This window comes from Oratosquilla oratoria, chromosome 27, assembly GCF_046742065.1.
Source record: "Oratosquilla oratoria isolate Oo_2021 chromosome 27, ASM4674206v1, whole genome shotgun sequence".
NCBI classification, from domain to species: Eukaryota; Metazoa; Arthropoda; class Malacostraca; order Stomatopoda; family Squillidae; genus Oratosquilla; species Oratosquilla oratoria.
Genome location: NC_134803.1, coordinates 2432043 through 2453546, shown reverse-complemented (window position 1 = coordinate 2453546; position 21504 = coordinate 2432043). Strand labels below are relative to the sequence as shown.

Below are 21504 nucleotides of genomic sequence, written 5' to 3'. Positions count from 1 at the left end.
TGATGGGATGCAGGGATGACCTATCATCCTGGAGGTGCCAAGATAAGAGGGAGGGAAGAGGGTAGAGGGGAGTGGAGTATGTAGGGGATGGAATGGGTGGAAGTGGATTTATGCCTTTGTTTTTTGGCTACCTCCCTTGTAAGGGGGAAAAAGCCTTTGGTATATGTATGTATATGTAATTTCATTTGTCATTTTTACAGAAACCGTTGGGTTTGGCAATACTGAACAGTACAAAAGCAAGACTAGCAGAGAAACTCCATCCAAATCCAGAAAACTATCCACAAGATACTTCACAATGGCATTAAGGAAGGAGCTACGAGGATGCACAGTTGATGTCAGAACCTCTACCAGCAGTCCATATGCAAGCTTCAAGTCGGCCGTCCACCAGATCTCTCACTGAAACCTTCCAAGTTGGATACCCTTCAGCTTCCATCAGTGGTTCCCAGCTTCCCATCAACAGACAAGCATTCTAGTACTTCCTTTATCTCCAAAGTTTACTAGAAAATACAGGGAAACCCATGGTTCAAGACCTCACCTATGAAACGGTTGAAGCTATCATCCCATTCTGGCAGATGGCTAGGATCAAGACAGTGACCACAGAGAACTGCATGAAGCTTTCCATGAAACTCCATGACAAACACAGAGCACTAGTGAAGAGCAAAAGAAGAGCAAGTGACCCTGGAGGAAAGAGGAGGGCATTTGTCTTGGAATTGGACAGCCTGTTCAACATAGGAGCTCCATATGTCCAGGATATAGAGAGCAACAGACTATTATCCATAGAGAAGAAAGATGAGGACATCAGGTTCTACCAGGAACAGAGGACTGAGAGGAAAGGTCGCATGTTGGGTCATGACAAGATCTTTGAGACAAGATCACAGCAACAAGTAGGCCAGACTGAGAGGCAACTGCAGAGGCAAGAACAAGGTAATCATACTTTCATACTTTTACTAATCATATTTTTGAACATCACAACAAGTTGGAAGTTTTACATATTTACCACATTGTATTATTTTGCAGTTTTACATAAGCAAATGGTTCAGGGAAAAGAAGGATTGTGAGGAAATACTACATGACATCCTCACATATGAGATGCCACCAAGAGCTGACTACAAGGAAATGGCTGAACTCACAGTGACTGTTCTTGGAGGCACACCTTCCCATGGGATTCACTGGAGTCAACCAGGGGCCATTCACCAGGCCAGATGGGTGGCTAGGAACTTGTATTCTATGAGCAGACTGATCCTCTGATTCATGAAATTCACAAAGTGTCCCAGTACAAAATGTTGTGATCATAGAAGATTTTAATTATAGAATCAATGACTGGGAAATTTTAGTAGATCAGGAAGCAAAAAAATTCTTAGATGTGGTGCAGGATAATTTCCTAAAACAAATGATTACCAATCTTACGAGGGGGACGGAGCGGGGGGGTCGCCGATTAAATGAAGCGGCCTCGCTGTGGATGTACTGTGTCTTGCGACACTGCTTCTGACCCAGGGCGGTGGGCAGGGTGCAGGGATGACCCGTCATCCAGGAGGTGCTCAGATGAGAGGAAGGGTGGGAGGGGTGTGGAGTGTATTTAGGGATGAAATGGGTGGGAGTGTTTTTATGCCTTTCCCTTTTTTGGCTGCCTCCCTTGGAAGGGGGAAAGAGCCTTGGTATATGTATGTATGTATGAGGGAAGAGAATATTCTGGACTTACATTTTACTAATAATGAGCACCTAATGAGTAACATAAATGTGGGAGATAGTCTGGGCTCTAGTGATCATCAAGAAACAAGATTTAATTTAATTGGAAAGAATTAAATGGTACAAATAACATTCTAGTCTAGTACCATACTTCAGGAGAGCCAACTTTGACAATATAAAAACCTATTTGAAATTGAATATGAAATGTCATATGGATGGTTTGGACATTATCGGCGTGGTCAGGGGTCGGGACATGACCAGGGGTTGGGTCACGGAGGGTAATATGCTTACCTTGGGTCAGGTCACCTGGGGGCGGGGGCTCAACAACCAGGTCTGCAATTTGGATGAAATGTATAGCAATCTGATTTAATCATTAATGCACAAAATACATTTATCCCCCTGAAGTCAATATGGAAGAATAGTAATACTCCCAAATGGATGATGGACAGACTGAAACATGAGATCGGAATTAAAGGAGGACTTTACGTAAAAATAGAAAATGGGGAAACACACCTTGTATCAAGATATAACAAAATGGCAAAACTGGTTAAAGATAATACATGTACAGTGAAACGTAACTATGAAATTAAGGTTGCCAGTCAAGCAAGATCCAACCCAAAGGGTTTCTTTCATCTCTACAGAACAAAAAATAAAGAAAGAATAGGCCCAATTAAAAATGATGAAAATGTCATGATAGAATCGGAGGAAAAAATGAGTGAGGAGTTTAACAAATATTTTCTCTCGGTGTTTACTAATGAGAGGTTAGATAAGGTACCTGACTGCGATCCGATTTTCAGTGGGGATGAAGAAAGTAGACTAATATCAGCATTAGTAAAGTAGAAGTCAAGCAGATTGAAAGACTTACAGCTTCAAAATCCCCAGGTCCAGATGAAATTTTTCAGAGAATGCTTAAGGAGTGTAAATTTGAAATATGTGACCAGTTAACTGAAATATTTGATAAATTGGTAGACACTGGTTTTGTGCGTACTGCTTGGAGGCAGGCAAATGTTGTTCCTGTTTTTAAGAAGGGAGATAAATCGTCTATATGCAACTACAGGCCAATCAGTTTGACATTGGTTATAGGTAAAATGCTTGAGTCAATAATAGTAAATAGACTCAGAGAACACATTGGGAGACATAATTTAATTCATGACACACAGCATGGTTTCTCTAACATATGAAAACATGAAAAAGTTTTTTTAGAACAGGCCTAGAGGAGGGTGTATACAGGGTTTGATGACGGATATGTGTGTGATTATGGGCATTGTTCCTGATTGTTAGTGAGTCAAGCTGTGTCTGCAATTTAAGCACTCTATGTCAAAGTTGTTGACATACCAGTCTGATGACTTGGTGTATATGTCATTGCCCAGGATAAGGTTGTAGATGGTGAGTTGGTTGAGAATGGGCTTGAAGTTGTTGGGAACTATTGGGAATGACTGGGGGGGATGTATTTACCTAGTTGTATTTTACGGGAAGAGAGCTATGCTCGTAGTGACCCGCTTTTGTATCTTTCAGCATCCAGTTTGATCTTAGATTCTTGTATAGTTTTTGCACTCACTGTTTCTTCATTCAGTTTGTTCCAGATATCTATCATTCTGTGTGGGAAGCTATTCTTTTTCAGATCTCTTCTGTAACTATCCTTTTTAAGTTTCTTTTCGTGTCCTCTTGTTTTTCTTCTATCCCATTTTAGTAAGTCATCTCTATCAAGGACTTCCATCCCTTTCATAATTCTGTAGATGGTTAGTAGGTCTCCTCTTTCTCTTCTTTGTTCCAGGGTTGGTAGTTCGAGTTTGTCCAATCTTTGTTCATATGTCAATTTGGAGAGTGTTGGTGCCATCTTTGTCATTGCTCTTTGAATTCTTTCTAATTTCTTTGTTCTTTTTAGTACTAGGTGTCCATAGTGTCGCAGCATACTCCAATTTTGGTCTTATCAATGTAACTAATATTTTCTTTACCATTTCTTTATCCATGTAGTCAAAGGCTACTTTCATCTTAATAAATTGAAAGTTTCTCCGATTAATCTGTTGATATGTTTGTCTGGTGCCATGTCATTGGTGATAGTTACTCCTAGGTCCCTTTCCGAGTTGACTTTTTTAATTTCCTTTGTACCAATTTTGTATTGTCCCAATATTCTGTTTTTGCTTTTTCCAAATTCCATTATACTACATTTCTTGATATTGAAATTCACTTCACTCTTCTGACTCCATTTCCAGATTTTGTCCAGGTCTTCTTATAATGATTTGCGATCTTCCTCTGTACTTACTCTCTTTAGTATTTTTGCATCATCTGCAAAGAAGTTCATATAGCATTCCACACCTTCATCCATGTCATTTATATATATATGGCAAACATTATCAGAGCCAATGCAGAGCCTTGTGGGACTCCACTTATCATTTCTTCCCAATTTCAGTTCTTGTCTCTGAGTACCACCCTCATTTTTTTCCTGTTAAAGAAATCTTTCATCCATTCCAATAACTTTCCTTGTATTCCACCTATTGTTTCCATTTTATCTTAGTATCTTTTTCTGTGGTACTTTGTCAAATGCCTTTTGTAAATCTAAGGATGTACAATCTGCTCATCCGTCCCTTTCTTGAATTATTTCTATTAGTCTCGAGTAAAAGTATATTAAGTTTGTGGCACATGATCTTCTACATCTAAATCCAAATTGTTTTGGATTTAGAGTTTTGTTTTCCTCCAAGTGTTTAATCCATTTACTTTTGATAACTTTTTTGCATATTTTTTCTATAGCATTTGTAAGGGAGACCGGTCTATAGTTGGTTGGATTTTCTTGGTCCCCTCCTTTGTATATTGGTACAATATTTGCATTTTTCCAATCTTGTGGTACTTTTCCTTCTTTGGATGAGAAATCAATTATCTTGTGTATTTTGTCCATTAGTTCATCTATATATTCTTTCAATATCCAATTTGCAATTCCATTCAGCCAGTGAGACTTTCTGACATCAAGGTTTTTTCTTTGGTCCCTTATTTCTTTCTGTGTCACCGTTCTTTCATTGCAGGTGATTTTTCTCTCTGTCCTTCCTCCCAATTTTGAGTTTTCAATTGTGAATACAGATTTAAAATGTTCGATCTTAATTTCAGCCATTTCTACATCATCTATATACTCTTTATTTCCTTTGCACAGTTTCACTATTTCATGTTTATCTTTTAGTTTGTCATTTACATATATGTATGTGTTAACTACTGTGATTGTGGATTTGTTACCTGTTTGGATTTTAATTAATTGGGTTTCGGTGGTGCTATTAGTGAGGAGGAGAATTTTGGTGGTGGAACTTCTGTCCACAATGCAGATGGATTTGTGGATCAGAGTGAAGATATGGGATTGGTGGAAAGCTGTTAAGGAAGTCAAGCATTTTTATGAGAGTAGTAGAGCATGTGTCAGGGTTGGGAATGGAGACAGCAAGTGGTCTAAGGTGAAGGTGGGGCTGTATCATGGCTGTGTCATGTTGCCATGGCTGTTCAATGAGTACATGGATGGGATGGTATGGGGGGTAAATGTAAGGGAGATGGCAGGGGCTTGGAAAGGTTGGATATACCAGAAGGAAGTGGGAGATGAGCCAGTTGTTGTTTGCAGATGACACTGCACTTGTGGCAGGGTCAGAAGAAGGTCCAAGGCAGTTAGTGATGGATTTTGAAAAGGTATGTGATAGGAGGAAGTTGAAAGTAAATGTGGGTAAAAGTAAGGTGATGGGAGCTGGCAGACAGGGGTGATGAAAGAGTATTGGGATGGTTTGGACACATGGAAAGAATGAGTGAAGAAATATTAGAATAAAAGAGTGTGGAAAGCAGGGGTGGATGGAGTGAACTTGAGAGACCAACCTAGGATGAGATAGATGGATGGGGTGAAAGGAGATATGAGCAAGAGGGAAATGGCTACTGAGCAGGGAAAGGAGAAGGCAGGGTATAAGTGTGAGTGGAGAGCAGTTGTGTATGGATGATGGTTTGATGCAGCCCAAAGGAATTTTTCCATGTCTTCTCTATTTTCTGCATGAGGGTAGGAGGGATGGTCACTGTGTAAATGAAGCACCTCTGCTGTGGATGTACTGTGTCTTGCTCTATTGTTTCTGACCTGGGCAGTGGGCAAGAGACAGGGATGATCCATCCATGAGGAGTTAAGATGAAGGAGAAACAATAGGTGGTGTTTGGGAGTGGGTGCCTTGACAGGCTACCTCCCTAAGTGGAAAGAGGCCCTTGGTAGGAGATAGATAAATCTAATAAGATCTATGCAAGGGCCAGAGAGCTAGTGATTACCACCCATTGTGGGGCTGCAGGTTTCCAATTAGTAAAACTCAGTTATCATTATTCTTTTCTTTCTGAAATAGCCCTCTAAGATATCTTATTTTTTTACACTTTGCATTTTTCCTACTCTGAAATATGTAGATGAAAAAAATCATAACCAAAGAATCAAGCACTGTCAACATTACCTCAACTTAATATAACAATTTATGCAAAACTTACAAAAATATAAGAGCTTCCTAAGCATGGACATACTTACATATTCCATTAAAGAAGAATTATCACATCTCTGTCTTGCTAGTCTCCAGTGTAGTCCTAACTTGTGATATAGATTTGTGTTCTCAGCTTCTAGAGTCTTCTCTATTGCATTTCTTGTCTGAAATAATTAACAAAATCAGAATTTCCAAGAACAAACAATAATTCTGTAGCTATCATTTACTGACTGATCATTTATGTATATGATGGATATGAGTGATATTTGTACAAATTCTTGTGACACATTTCTTGTTATTTGATTATAGTTTTCTCTTTCAGGTTCCATCATCTTTCAGTCTAAAGTTTTTCATGGAGTCCAACACTTTTTAACTCCTAACTTCTCTATTTACTATTAAAAAAATTCTGCCCAGCACACTGTAATCTTTATCTCTTTAATCAAGATAAATGTAGTCCACCTCTCCATTTCTTACTGGCATAAATTAATCAATCCATTACTCTAGATCTCTCTTGCTTGAGATCCACAGGTCTCTTGAAACCAGCCACAGCTTCCTGGTTTGCCCAAAGACCATTTAGTGACATGTAGACTCAATGAAATAATTATTGCCTTGAGTTTCTCTCATCAAGACCCTTCAACAATTCTCAGGATCTTTCAAGGATCTCTAAGAACAAATATTGGACCACTCTGATATGCAGGTCTGACTACTACAGGGAGTGGAGCAATCTCCAGTTTTCAGATCTCCTTTGGGGAAAAAATTGGTGGAAAATGGTGAAAGCTGATAAATTTTTTTTATCTTGGGCCCAGTCTGCAGATTTGCCAGCCCCTTAAGAATGCACCTCCATATGAAGATGAGGGTGTTGATGGGCTTTGGAGAGGGGTAGTGGGGTGATGATCCTTGCCAATGTCCATCCAGCAAGGCCACCTTGTGTATAGGGTATTTAACCAATTGTACTTAATCATCTGCTGGTGACATAATCAGAATATGCTGGTCTCATATTCACTTAACCCCTTCAATACGGGCCACATCGCACGTCTGGCAGCATTAGCTGCCAGACGTGCAATGTTGCGTCATAATACTCGCATTATAAAAAATAAAGTCATTGCTCAATCGCTCGTTCTCTTTCACCCGTGAATTTTGATAACCATAGAAAATATGATGAAGCCAGTTTACAGAGTATGGAGGTCACGCAGGTACGACTACAATAAATATAATCAAGACAACGAATTCGGCATCATCGCTTACCCACTTGCTCCTCATGCCACCTACGTAGGCGTCACCCTATGGAAGTGGTTAATTGTGGATATGAACCCCACACTTCTCTCCAATTCCCAGCAGTGACTGTTACTTGCCCCACCACTCCAAGTGTACTGGGTAAAAGTGACAGCTTTGACTGCAATTACACTACTCTTGGCGGAAGTTCCTCATCACCACCTTCTTAACTGTAGTATATAGGAAAATATCTACATCTGTGGGGTTCCATCTCTTTTTCTATCATACCTAGCCTTACATCTATTTGGGTTACTTAACAGCCCAAATAATCCAAACTAAAATCATAGATTTAAAGTAAATATCTTGAGGGAATGAAAATTATCATAAGAAATAGGTATCTGGAAATGGATGCAATGAGAAGATTATATGAAGGGGCTTGGAATTTATGTAAGGTGTATCATCCATATGCCATAGAATACCTATTCAGAATTCCAATATGTACTGTCTCATGGTTAGGAACAGATTGAAGGTGTTTGTCACTAGGGGGAGTTGTTCCTCTGCCATAAGTTTCTGATATATAACTGAAAAGCTGAAGTAAGAAAATAGCACAAAGGATGAAACTGCATGAAACTCTAAGCATCATTCAACAATAATTGTATCATTGTTAAGGATGTCAGTGAAAACACCAATGACTCACAATACATGAATTCATCTTGCTTCATCATCATCAGTTTACCTACTGGATTGCTATACGAGGTCACATTTGTATGGAGATGGGAGTGAGAAAGTAATTAGTTGGGTGACATATTAGAAACTGATGAATCCTGAAATATGATACAGGTGTAATACATCTGTCAGCATTATAAATATACAGTACTACCTCTCATTAACGGACTAAAAGGTTGCCAACGGTGTCCATTGATGTGAATAATCCGTTAATTTGGAGTGGTTTTTGGGTGGCATAGTGATTGCACACACTAAACAACAGCACCAAAAACACAGCAAAAACAGCTAATTAACATCCATTAATGAGAGGTCTCACTGTACAATTAGTTTTTCTACCCTTCACCTACTCTGGCAGTGACTCAAGGGTGAAGGATTTAATAGCAGTAAAGTGCAATGGATAGCTGATTCTGTGTACTGTTGGTGGGTGTGACAGCTAGAGAGCATGTACAAATGGAGAGCACCGGAATATTGGAAGAGAGTGACCTGCATCATGATGATTTGCACCCAATTAACAAATTCAGAAATCTTAGCTGCAGCTCAGTTCTCCTTGAATACTGTGAAGGTTGTGAGATGTGACCTGCAGAATTGTAACGGAGATGTGGAAGCAGTGGCTAGCAGGATCATAGCAGGTATTCTGACTGTCCGCACAACAAAATTTGCTGAGATGCTGCAAAAAAAGGTGCTGCAAGATTCAGGCAAGACAATGTGTACCTTGGTGAGAGAGATGGGTGTTGGAGTGGTGACTATGAAGAAAGCGCTGAATGAGGATCTTTGCTACTCCTCATACAAGAGGCATAAGGGCCAACTACTCACTGCCAAGGCCCAAGAGAACTGATTTACCAAAGCCAAGAAACTCCTCAACAAGGTCAAACACCCAGTTGAGCTGGGGATGCTCTGGTTCTTCTCAGACAAGAACTTCTGCCAGGACCAGTTGCACAACGCACAAAACAACAGGTGGCTAGCCTACAGTCTGCACAGAGTCCTGTGCTTCATGAAGACCAAGTTCCCTCAAGCTGTGATGGTCTTTGGGTGTGTTTCCAGAGAAGGCCAAATCATGCTGCCCCACATCTTTGAAGAGGGACTCTGACTCACTTCAGATGGTTACATTGTGTTGCTGTCCACTGCTGTCAAGCACTGGGTGGAGAGAGTGCCTGTGGGAAGACCATACGTGTGGCAGCAGGACTCACCTCCATGTCACCCCTGGGAAAACCTAGAAGTAGCTGTCTGAGAACTTCTATGACTTCAGTCAAAAATTTGGCCTCCCAAAATCCTGATTGCAACCCTATGGACTATTATATGTGGGGCACAGTTGAAAAAGACACCAATCGTACTGCCTGCAACACCAAGGACAAGCTGATTGCCAGAATCAAACTGGTGTTCTGGTGTCTCTAGATGGACACTGTAAAGGCCACGTGCTGCAGGTTCAGGTCCTGCCTGGAGACCATGGTGGAGGCTCAGGGCAGCTTCTTTGAATAAGCAGTATTTGGCAAAAGATCCTCTAAGAGATGCACTTTGAATTTTGAGAATACATAAATTTTTGGCCAAGATATGACATTTTTCTTTCCTTTCCAAAAAAGTGTCAAAATTATCCTGAACACCCTGTATACTCACTTGCTCAATAAGTAATGAGAAAATGTCAGGAGAGACACTATTTATTTTTATAACCTTACAAAACTTTTGTCTCCTTCAAAATAATTCCCTCTTGCATCTACACACTTCTGCATGCATCTCTCCCAATCCTGGAAGACCTCCTCAAAGTCCTTTTTCAGTAGTCCCTTCAGGTAACTTTCCGAAGCCTCTTTCAGCTCCTCTGTTGACTGGAATCTGGTTGCCCTGAGGCTGTCTTTCATGCGTGGGAACAGGAAGAAGTTGCAAGGGGCTAGGTCAGGGCTGTAGGGTGGGTGTTGTACCACTTTCATTCCCCTGTCGGCCATCCAGGTGGTCACCAGCATTGACTTGTGGCATGAGGCATTGTCCTGGTGGAACCACCACTGACCACTCCTCCACTGCTGAGGCCTCTTCTTCCTCATCTTCCCCCTGAACCTTTTCAGAACAGTAAGGTAATATTCCTTATTGACGGTTTGACCCTGAGGAACCCATTCAATGTGAATGAGCCCCTGAGAGTCAAAGAAAGGAATGACCATGGCCTTCTTTTGTGACCTGCTCATCTTTGCCTTTTTGGGTCCGGGGGAGGTCGCGTGCTTCCACTGAGCACTCTGACATTTGCTCTCAGGGTCACAGGTGAACACCCAACTCTTGTCACAAGTCACTACCTTATTCAGGAAACTTGAATCAGCCTCTATCATTTCAAGAATGTCAGTGCAACATTCCACACAAAACTGCCTCTGGTCATCGGAGAGGATCTTTGGCACAAACTTGGCACAGACTTTGTGGAGCTTCAGATCTTCAGTCAGAACTGTCTCTACCGTGCCATAATACAGCTTCAGATATCATCCTCACAGATATTCGACAGTCTTGCATCACTAACCTTTGCACTTCCTTAATGTTTTCCTCCTTGTATTTACCTAATTTTACCTAGTTGTATTTTATGGGATGGGAGCTATGCTCATTGTGACCCATTTTTGTATCTCTCCACGTCCAGTTTAATTCTAAACTCGTGTATAGTTCTGGCATTTACTGTTTCACTGTTCATCCCGTTCCAGACATCGATCACTCTGTGCAGGAAACTGTTCTTTTTCAGGTCTTTTCTATAATTGTATTTCTTTAATTTCTTTGTGTGTCCTCTTGTTTCTCTTTTGTCCCATTTTAATAGATCATCTCTATCAAGAACTTCCATTCCCCTTCATAATTCTGAAAATGGTCAACAAGTCGCCTCTTTCCCTTCTCTGCTCTAATGTTGACAACTATAATTTTTCCAATCTTTGTTCATATGTCAAATTTGATAGTGTGGGTGCCATCTTTGTTGCAGCTCTTTATATTCTTTCCAATTTCCTTGTGTTTTTCTTTGTGCTAGGTGCCCACATTGATATAGCATATTCTAATTTCGGTCTTATCAATGTAACAATTTCTTAACCATCTCCTCATCCATGTAATCGAAGGCCACTTTCATTGATCTTAATAAATTGTAGGTCTCTCTGAATAACTTCTTTACATGTTTGTCAGGTGTCAAGTCACTTAAGATGATTACTCCTAGGTCCCTCCGAGTTTACTTTCTTTACTACTTTGTTTCCCCATTGTATTTTTTCCCGAAACACTATTTTTGCCTTTTCCAAATTCCATTTCTTGATGTTGAAATTCATCTCATATTTCTGGCTTCATTCCCATACTTTGTACAGGTCATCTTGTAGTGATCTGCAATCTTCTTCTGTCTTCACTCTCGAGTAATTTAGCATCGTCAGCAAAAAAAATTCATGTAACAATTTACACCTTTGTCCATATCATTTATGTATATGGCAAACATTAAGGGAGCCAAAACAGAGCCTTGTGGGATGCCACTTTTTACATCTTCCCATTTCGAATTTTTGTCTCTAAGTACCACTCTCATTTTTCTCCCAGTTAAGAAGTCCTTCATCCATTCCAACAGTTTGCCTTGAATTCCTCCTATTTTTTTCAATTTTGCTTATTCATTTTTTGTGTGATACCTTGTCAAAAGCTTTCTGCAAATCCAGGAAGGCGCAGTCTCCCCATTCCAGCAGTTTACCTTGTATTCCTCCTATCATTTAAACTTTTCTTATTAATTTTTTGTGTGGTACTTTGTCAAATGCCCTCTGCAAATCCAAAAATATGCAATCTGCCCAGCCATCTCTTTCTTGTATTGTTTCAATTAGTCTCAAGTAAAAGCAGATTAGATTAGTGGTGCACAATCTTCCACTTCTACAATCAAATTGTTTGGGGTTTATTATTTTGTTTTCTTTTTGCATATTTTTGCTACTGTGCTCCAAATCTGGGCTCATCCTCAACCTGTTCATTTCTTTCAGAAAATCTGTTAAACCACTGATAGAAACTTGCTTGGCTCATCTGTTCATCCCCATAGGCCTCCTTTAACATTCCATAAGCTTCTTGTTTGGTTTTAAGTTTAACACAAAATTTGATGGCATAATGTTGCTCCCTGTTTCCCTGCATCTTGACAAGTGTTCACAGATTGGCAAACCGAATCAGACTGGTTCCACCACATTCACCACTGCACTCAGACCTACAAATATAGAAAGTTGCCAGTTAGTCGCCACTTAGTGCATTATGTCGCCCTGGCTGTTCAGCTTATACATGGATGGGGTGGTGCGAGAGGTAAATGCAAGGGATTGGAGATCATTAAAGAAAATGGAGAAAAGTGGGAGGTGAGCCAGCTGTTGTTTGTGGAAGACACTGCGCTTGTGGCAGGATCGGAGGAGGGATTGAGGAAGTTGGTGGCAGAGTTTGGGAGAGTATGTGATAGAAGAAAGCTAAAGATAAATGTGGGTAAAAGTAAGGTGATGAGATGTACAAGGGGTGAAAGTGGCAGTAGACTGGAAGTGAACATTAAGGGAGAGCGACTGGAGGAAGTGGATAGTTTTAGATACTTGGGTGCAAATGTGGCAGGAAAAGGTGGAGTGAAGGTGCAGGTAGAATGTAGATTGAGAGAAGCGAGTAAATGCCTTGGTGGATCAAAGAGTGTAATGAGAAATAGACATTTGGGAATGGATCCTAAGAGGAGACTGTATGAAGGAGTGATTGTGCCAACAGCACTGTATGGGGCAGAAACGTGGAACATAAGAGAAGAAGAGAGAAGGAGTTTGAATGTGTTTGAGATGAGGTGTCTGAGAAGTATGATGGGGGTTACTAGGCTAGAGTGAGAAATGAGGAGAACAGGGGTGGAAAAGGAGTTGGGAGATAGGGTTGATGAAAGAATATTAGGATGGTTTGGACACATGGAAAGAATGAGTGAAGAAAGGCTAGTAAAAGAGGTATGGAAGGCAGATGTGGAGGGAGTGAACATGAGGGGACGTCCTAGGATGAGGTGGATGGATGGGGTGAAGGGGGCTTTGGGGAAGAGGGGAATGTCTGTTGAGGAAGGACAGGAGAGGACAGAAGATAGGGGTGAATGGAGAATGGTTGTATATGGATGATGTTGTGATTGCATGAGGTGGAATGGGCGGGGGGATGGGGGGTTAGGTAGTATGTGTGAGCAAAATTTGACGCAGCCCGAAGGGATTTCTCCCTGTCCTCTCCTTTTATGCAATGGGGGGACGGAGAGGGGGGTCGCCGATTTAATGAAGCGGCCTTGCTGTGGATGTGCTGTGTCTTGCGACACTGCTTCTGACCCAGGGCAGTGGACAAGGTGCAGGGATGACCCGTCATTCAGGAGGTGCTCAGATGGGAGGGAGGGTGGAGGGGTGTGGAGTGTATTCAGGGATGGAATGGGTGGAAATTATTTTGTGCCTTTCCCTTTTTGGCTACCTCCCTTGTAAGGGGGAAAAAAGCCTTGGTATATGTATGTATGTGTACTTCACCATGAAGTAGTATCTTGATTAAATTATATTTAATGTCTTGCCTGACATTTTCTCATTACTTATTGAGCAAGGGAGTAGCTGTTTCTATGTTACATGATCAGCAATGGCTAGGCCAGTTAATGAATCAATTTAGTGTATACTGACACCACATAATACAAGTGTTTGTTGAAATTCTGTTTATACTGTAATGCATTTGTGTGCTACAAGGGCAGGTGTGAATATTTGTGTTCCCATTGTTATGATATTGGTTCCTGTACCCCTGCCTTATCACTCTTTCCAGTTAGGCATGACCCTCATGTTTAGATTTATGTCATAGAGCTTATGCATGCACGACACTTAACTCCTTCCATACAATGACGCCTATGTAGGCATCATGAGGAGCAAGTGGGTACGCGAGGCTGCCATATCTGCGTCTTGATTATATTTATTGTAGTTGTACCTGCGTGACCCCCATACTCTGTAAACTAGCTTCATCATATTTTCTATGGTTATCAAAATTCACAGGTGAAAGAGAACGAGCAATATTGGGGTTACTTTATTTTTTATAATGCGAGTATTATGACGCAACATCGCACGTCTGGCAGCTAATGCTGCCCGCGAGATTTTGGCCCGCAGTGAAGGGGTTAAGGAGGTGCACAAGTTCATAAGTTTATTTCTTCTTGGGTTTCTTTATTGATACATACGGTTATGATTGGAGCATATGTTAACCACTTCGGTACGGGACTTAAATCTCGCGGGCAGCAGCCAATGCCAGCCGTATGACGTGTCGTAATAATACTCGCATCATAAAATATAGTCACCGCTTATATCGATCGTTCTCTCTTTCACCCGCGAATTTTGAAAACCACAGAGAATGGGATTCAGGGCGCATTTGGGAGAATGTAAAAACACAGGGGCGACTACAATAAATATAATCAAGACGCCGATATGGCAGCGTCGCGAATCCACTTGCTCCTCATGACGCCTACGTGTGTGGCACCGTATGGAAGGGGTTTAGTGTAGCCATGTTGTCATGATGAAATTTTGTATGAGTTTATGTGATGTTTAATCTATGGTTTGAATTGTTTAAGTAGCCATTTTGTTGGCTTGTACAAATTTTTGTCTCAATAAAGGTTGACCACAGTGACTGACCCATGGCTTTGTGTTAATGCAAATCATCAGAAATTTAACTGCATGAGCTCCCTACAAAAGGCATAAAAGAAAAATTTAAATGTGTTTGACATGAAATGTCTGAGAAGTATGGTAGGGGTTACAAGGATGGATAGAGTGAGAAATAAGGAGGAAAGGTAGCAGGCAGATAGGGGTGATGGGATGGGATGGTTTGGGGTGGTTTATTGGGATGGACTTGGGACATGGAAAGAATGAGTGAAGAGAGAATAGCAAGAAGAGTGTGGAAAGCAGTAGAAGATGGATTGAACTTGAGGGGAAGACCAAGAATGAGATGAACAGATGGGGGTGAAAGGGCCTTTGAGTAAGAGGGGAATGTCTGTTGAGCAGGGATGGGAGAAAGGATGGGATGGGTGTTAATGGAGAGTGGATGTTTATGGATGATAATTTGATGTAACCCAAAGGAGTTTCTCCTAGTCTTCTCTATTTTCTGCATGAGGGTATGAAGAGGGAAGGTTATCATGTAATTGAACCAACTGGTCTCCTGGGGATGTGCTGTGCTGCTTTTGACCTGGGCAGTGAGCAAAAAACAGGGATGACCCTTCATCCATGAGGAGCTAAGATGAGAAGGGAACAAATGGGAGATGGATTTACGTGGAATGGGTGGGGATGGATATATGCCTTGGCTGGCTACCCTGTCATAAGCCTTTTCTAAATCCATAAAGGCCCAAAAACCATCCTCACTTTTCCCTGAAGCTTTCTCACATATCTGTCTTACCACAAAAATCTGATCCATGCAACCTCCTACCTGTCCTAAACCCATGCTGTTCCTCACCAATTGCTCCTTCTGTTCCTCTCATAATCCTCTCAATCAAAACCCTCAAAATAAGCCTTCACAACTACACTTAACAAACTGATTCCTCTGAAACTACTACACTCACACTTGTCCCCATTTCCTTTATAAATTGGAACTATACAGGCACTCCTCCAGTTCTCCGGCACTCTACCCTAAATAACCTCACCAGCCAGTCCACCATCACTGTACCTCTCTTTTTAGACATTCTGCATGACACCCATTCAACCCAGGTTCTTTATCTGCTCTCAGCATCGTAATAACTGCCTTCATCATGGTCATTTTCTTAGCACTTCCCTCTACAACTACCTTTCCCTTCCTATTCTCCTTCACATTTAGCAACTCCCTAAAATACTCTGCTCATCTTCCTATTACTGCTGTCTCTTCCATTATCGTCTTTCCATATCCACTTTTTATCTTTTCTTCTCTACTTGATTCGCCTACTCTTACTCTCTTAATTCCATCCAAAACATCTTTTTCTTACTTTCAAAATTTTCTGTCATACTCTTACCCCATTTCACATCTGCTCTCCTCTTTACCCCCTTTATCTTATGCTTTACTTCTCTTTCCTTTGTACCTTTCATATGATTCATCCTATTTTGTAACTAATCTGTGAATACTTGCTTCTTCTGTTCTACAACTTTCTTTGCTTCCTCATCCCATCACTCACTACCCTTCCTTCTATTTCCTCCCGAAGAGAAGTCACTAGATGTTAGCTCCCCATGTGTGAAAAAGTGTAATAAATACAGATGAAGTTAATAAAGAGATATATTGGGCCCAGTCCAGAGACCAAATGCTAGTCCTTCAGGTGAGTTGACAGGTTCTGAAAATGGGCAGCTTTGCTGTCTATCTTCCAGGACCACCATATACAGGTACCCATCATTGGTCCCTGAAACCATGCACTTATCTCTTAATTACTATCTGACTTTTTTTTTTTTTTACAAACAATGCAATCTTATTTCTCCACTGAAACCACACTTACACATTACTCACTCCCTTTGAGCCAAAAAGAAGAGAAAACACTCACTCGTTTACTAAGGCAAACAACTGGCCATAAGGAACAGCCGCAGGTACAGAGGCAGAAGCAGCAACCACACAGCAACCACCGTGCAGACACTGGCAATGTTTTCCTTAACACTGTATTTATCCGTCCCACTGAACTTGTAAATTCTTCTGGAGCCAATCTTCCTGTGAGTGCTGACGGGAAGTCTCTACTGAATCTGTTACTTAGTCCAAATCTGTAACACAAATATACTTTCACTATAACGAGAAATATCTTCTCATAAACACACATAATAACCTTATATCACCACATTTATTTTAGTCAAGCAATAATTACAAAGCTGCCAACTGTTTCCTCAAATTTTAGTGACTAGAAACCTGCTACTGTATAGCAGCTGGCAATGGTCCTCAAGCCCTTCCATATATCCCTCTGGGAAGAAACTATTGGACTGATGTCTGTAATGTATTTACCTAATTGTAGTATACAGGAAAGGAGCAATGTTTGTGGGGTCCCATCTCTTACTCTCCAATTGAACATACCTAGCCTCAAATTACTGTGGAGCCATTTCTGTTACTGGCTGAAAGAAGTAGGAGGGAAGCAAACAATGGTTCTCGGATCTCCTTTCCTTTAAGGGTGGAAGAAACACAAAGTTGATAAAGAGGGATCTTGGGCCCAGTCTGATGATCAAGAGCCAAATCCTCAGGGCTGTACCTCCAAATGGAAGTGAAGAAACTGATGAGTATGAAGACAAACCTCATGCAATGTTTACATGTAGAAACCTGCATGCACATGGTGTGAGGCAAAACATTTGCCGTGATCTGTTGCTGTGATTACAATCATACTAACTTTATGGAACTTTTGCAATTTATGTTACATTTTTTATATTAAAACAAATGCTGTTGTACTGTTGTTTGTACAAGCTGCAAGGTTGGAAAAAATTCTATCTTGTCTTTCATGGTATGCCAATTGAAAAGCAGAGAAGGGAAGCTTGGATACACACAATCCAAAGAAAAGACTGGATGATTTGGTCTTATGACCAGATATCAAAAGCCAAACTGTGTGGAGAGCACTTCATATCAAGTATGTATCATATTTTGTGCATATTTCAGTTTGATAAATTTAATGATATAATTTTTTGGCAACTATTTCAGGCATACAGCCTATCTTGACTAGTTGCACAACCATTTCAGGAGAAGTCTGATGAAATTTCCTCCCTTATTAGTATCCCCCATTTTCTATGCGTATTTTCTGGCTCATCTCTTATGGTATATAATCAACATTTAGTGAAAAAAAAAAAGTTTTCAAAGGTTTACAAAGGTGGAGCATGCCATCAGGAGACCTTTTGGTCCATATCTAGGTCAGATGTGGAAAAATTATATCCATACATATACCAAGACTTTTTCCCCTTTACCAGGGAGGTAGCCAAAAAGGACAAGGCATAAAATCATTCCCACCCATTCCATCCCCGAAAACACTCCACACCCCTCCACCCTCCCTCCCATCTTAGTACCTCCTAGATCAGGGGTCGGGTAACTTTTTTGGGTGTTACCCCAATAGAATTTGTAGTAAAATGAATTTACCCCCACACTTGGAAGTACTCTGGTGGACAAACCAATTTACTTATAGAATTCATGGATAGTAATAAATAAACAAAAAATGTATATTGGAAAAATGTTTAATTGTTAATTTCATCTATCATAGGAAATAAAAGTCTGTCTTTTTGGCATGGAAATAGCACACAAGAAAAAAACGTAGGAATCACATTTATAAACAGAAATAAAACACTCTTTTTAGCATTACATGGCACACAAGCAAAACTATTGACCATCATGTATTTCAAATTCATACAATAACAAAAGAAAATTTTATTGAATCCACTATTATGGGGAATTTTTTTTATCCTTTCTGGCATAAGAATGGCACACAAAGAAAAATAATGTTATTCTTTCTGGCATAAGAATGGCACACAAAGAAAAATAATGTTATTCTTTCTTGCATAAGAATGGCACACAAAGAAAAATATTGTTATTCTTTCTGGCATAAGAATGGCACACAAAGAAAAATAATGAAGAAAATATTGAAAACTTTAATATTTTAACATCAGATTGAAATCTTTAATATTTTCATATCAGCTACCTCAGGCTTTGGAAAAATGATACTGTTTCATCTTGGATACAACAAACTCGATATCAGGTATTTTTGATGTTACTGCTACTAGGATGCTGTCTTCAGGATTCAACCGGTTTCTGTATTTTGTTTTTAGATTTACAAGGGTAGAAAAACCTTGTTCGCAAACGTAGGTTGTTGCGAAAGGTAGTAGCATTTTAGTTGCTTCCATATGTGCAGTTTTATAAGCCTTTGCAGTTTTTGACATCCAAAAACTTGAGAGATCATCCTTGCTCTCAAATTCCATTTTTGTTTCATTGTTGGAACTAAGTTCAATAAGCTCTTCTGCCAATCCTTCAGGCTGTTCAGGCAAATCAGCCAGCTCACTTTTGAAGGGATTTACAACCCAGCTGACAGTATGTGAATCAAGTTCTGGAAAATAGTCACAGAACCTATTTCTAAGTTTGGTCAGGTGCCTTGTGACTGACTCCTTTATGTCACTAAGACTGCAGTCTTGGCATTCTTCCAAAAACTCTCCCAGTTTTGGAAAGGCAGCAGTCTTATTGACATTTACTTTCTGGTTCCAATACTGAAGCTTTGATACAAATGCTGAAATTTTTTCCCTTGCTAACAGGAGATTGACTTTCTTTCCTTGCAATTCCTTGTTCAGTTCATTTACATGCCCAAAAATGTCAGCTAAATATGCAAGAAGAGCTAGCCAGGTTGTTTTTCTGAACTTTTCTGCAAGTGTGTGTTTTTGATCAGTCAGAAACATTTCGAGTTCTGTTTTAAGAGCCCACACTCTATTCAAGACATTTCCACGTGAAAGCCACCTCACTTCCGTATGGAAAAGAAGGGTTGAATATTCAGCCTCTCCATCCTCACATAAATCACGAAACATCCTCGTGTTTAGTGCATGCCCTTTTACAACATTGACAATCTTAACCATATCATTTAACACAGCTTCCACTTCTGGTTCCAAATTCTTCACAACTAATGCCTGGCGATGTATCATACAATGGATGGCTAGAATATCTGGATTCTGTTGTTTAGCCAAAGCCACAAAACCATTGACGTGACCAAGCATGGTAGATGACGAGGGGCTAAATAAAGACTGATAAGTCAAGGAGCAAATGCCACCACCAAGACAACAACGCAAAAGCGGTCTCACTGAGGGTTAAAAACAGTTTCAATACTGATGAAGCAGTTTCAATACTGATATTTCTCCGTTTCCATAGTTTTAAAGATCGTGGGATCCTCGATGCATTCTTTTCTCCAACTTTCATATCAGTTTCCCTCACTTAGCACATCCACATCCGTAGCACGTTCATTACCCCCAAAAATTTCTAATTTACCCCATTTGGGGTAATTTACCCCTGTTCCCCGACCACTGTTCTAGATGACGGGTCATCCCTGCACCTTGTCCACTGCCCTGGGTCAGAAGCAGTGTTGCAAGACACAGCACATCCACAGCAAGGCCGCTTCATTAAATCGGCGACCCCTCCTCTCCGTCCTCCCATATAAAGGAGAGGACGGGGAGAAATCCCTTCGGGCTGCGTCAAAATTTTGCTCACACACACTACCTCACCCCCCATTCCCCCGTCCATTCCACCTCATGCATCACAACATTTTCCATATACAACCATTCTCCATTCACCCCTGTCTTCTGTCCTCTCCCATCATAAGAACATAAGAACATAAGAAATAAAGGAGACTGCAAAAGACCATAAGGCCTACACTAGGCAGCTCCGTATCCATCACCACCTGTCATCCCCATCCATAAAGTTGTCTAATCGTTTCTTAAAACAACTGATAGTTTCAGCGCTTACTACGTGGTTACTAAGTTTATTCCATTCATCGACCACCCTATTTGTAAACCAATTCTTGCCCATTTCCTTCTTAAATCTAAATTTGTCCAGTTTATACCCATTACTGCGAGTCCTGCCCTGTTGTTTTATTATGATGACCTTGTTTGCATCACCCCTGTTATAGCCCTTGATCCACTTGAACACTTCTATTAGATCACCCCGCACTCTGCGTCTTTCCAGAGAGTGTAAGTTTAGGTGCCTAAGCCTCTCTTCGTAAGGCAAATTTCCGAGTCCTTGTATCATTTTGGTCATTCTTCTCTGTACTGATTCTAGTGAATTTATGTCCATTCTGTAGGACGGAGACCAAAACTGTACCGCATAGTCAAGGATGGGTCTAACTATCGCTAGATAGAGTTTAATAATTACCTCTGCACTTCTATTCGTTACTGTCCTAGCAATGAAGCCTAATGCTCTGTTTGCTTTATTTCTGGTGCTAATGCACTGCTTCCTGGTTTTAAGGTCCGGACTCACCAGAACTCCCAAGTCCCTCTCGCACTCAGATTTTTCTAAAAACGTGTTATCTAAGTTGTATCTATTTTCGGGGTTGTGTAGCCCTACGTTTAACACGCTACACTTAGAGATATTGAAGTTCATTTGCCATTTCACCGACCATGTTAACAATTTATTAAGATCATCCTGCAGAATCTGGGCGTCTTCTCCTGACCTAATTAGGCGTCCTATTTTAGTGTCGTCCGCAAACTTACTAACATCACTATTTAACCCATCGTCTAAGTCGTTTATATACATAATGAACAACAAGGGACCCAAAACCGAGCCCTGGGGGACCCCGCTAGTAACATTGCCCCACCTAGATTATATTCCATTTATGGTGACCCGCTGTTTTCTGTTACTAATCCAAGCTCTAATCCATTCTAACACTTTTCCTCCTATGCCATGGGCTTTGATTTTATTTAGTAGTCTCTGGTGTGGCACTTTGTCGAAAGCTTTGCTAAAGTCAAGGTAAATAACATCGTAATTTTCATTGTTGTCTGACGCCTTATATACCTTAGTGTAAAAGGATAGAAGATTA

At 40.6% G+C, this 21504-nt stretch overlaps 1 protein-coding gene across 4 annotated transcripts in view; it reads right to left on the bottom strand.

The window, feature by feature from the left end:
• LOC143039858 (cysteine-rich hydrophobic domain-containing protein 2-like) overlaps positions 1-21504 on the bottom strand; it is a 151471-nt gene that overhangs the window by 118967 nt on the left and 11000 nt on the right. For all 4 annotated transcript variants that reach the window (XM_076210120.1, XM_076210118.1, XM_076210117.1 and 1 more), the window contains exons 2-3: positions 16525-16735; positions 6200-6316 (exon numbers count right to left, since the gene is read on the bottom strand). In XM_076210120.1, the coding sequence (XP_076066235.1) occupies positions 6200-6316; positions 16525-16735 (328 nt within the window). The remainder of the gene's footprint in view (positions 1-6199; positions 6317-16524; positions 16736-21504) is intronic.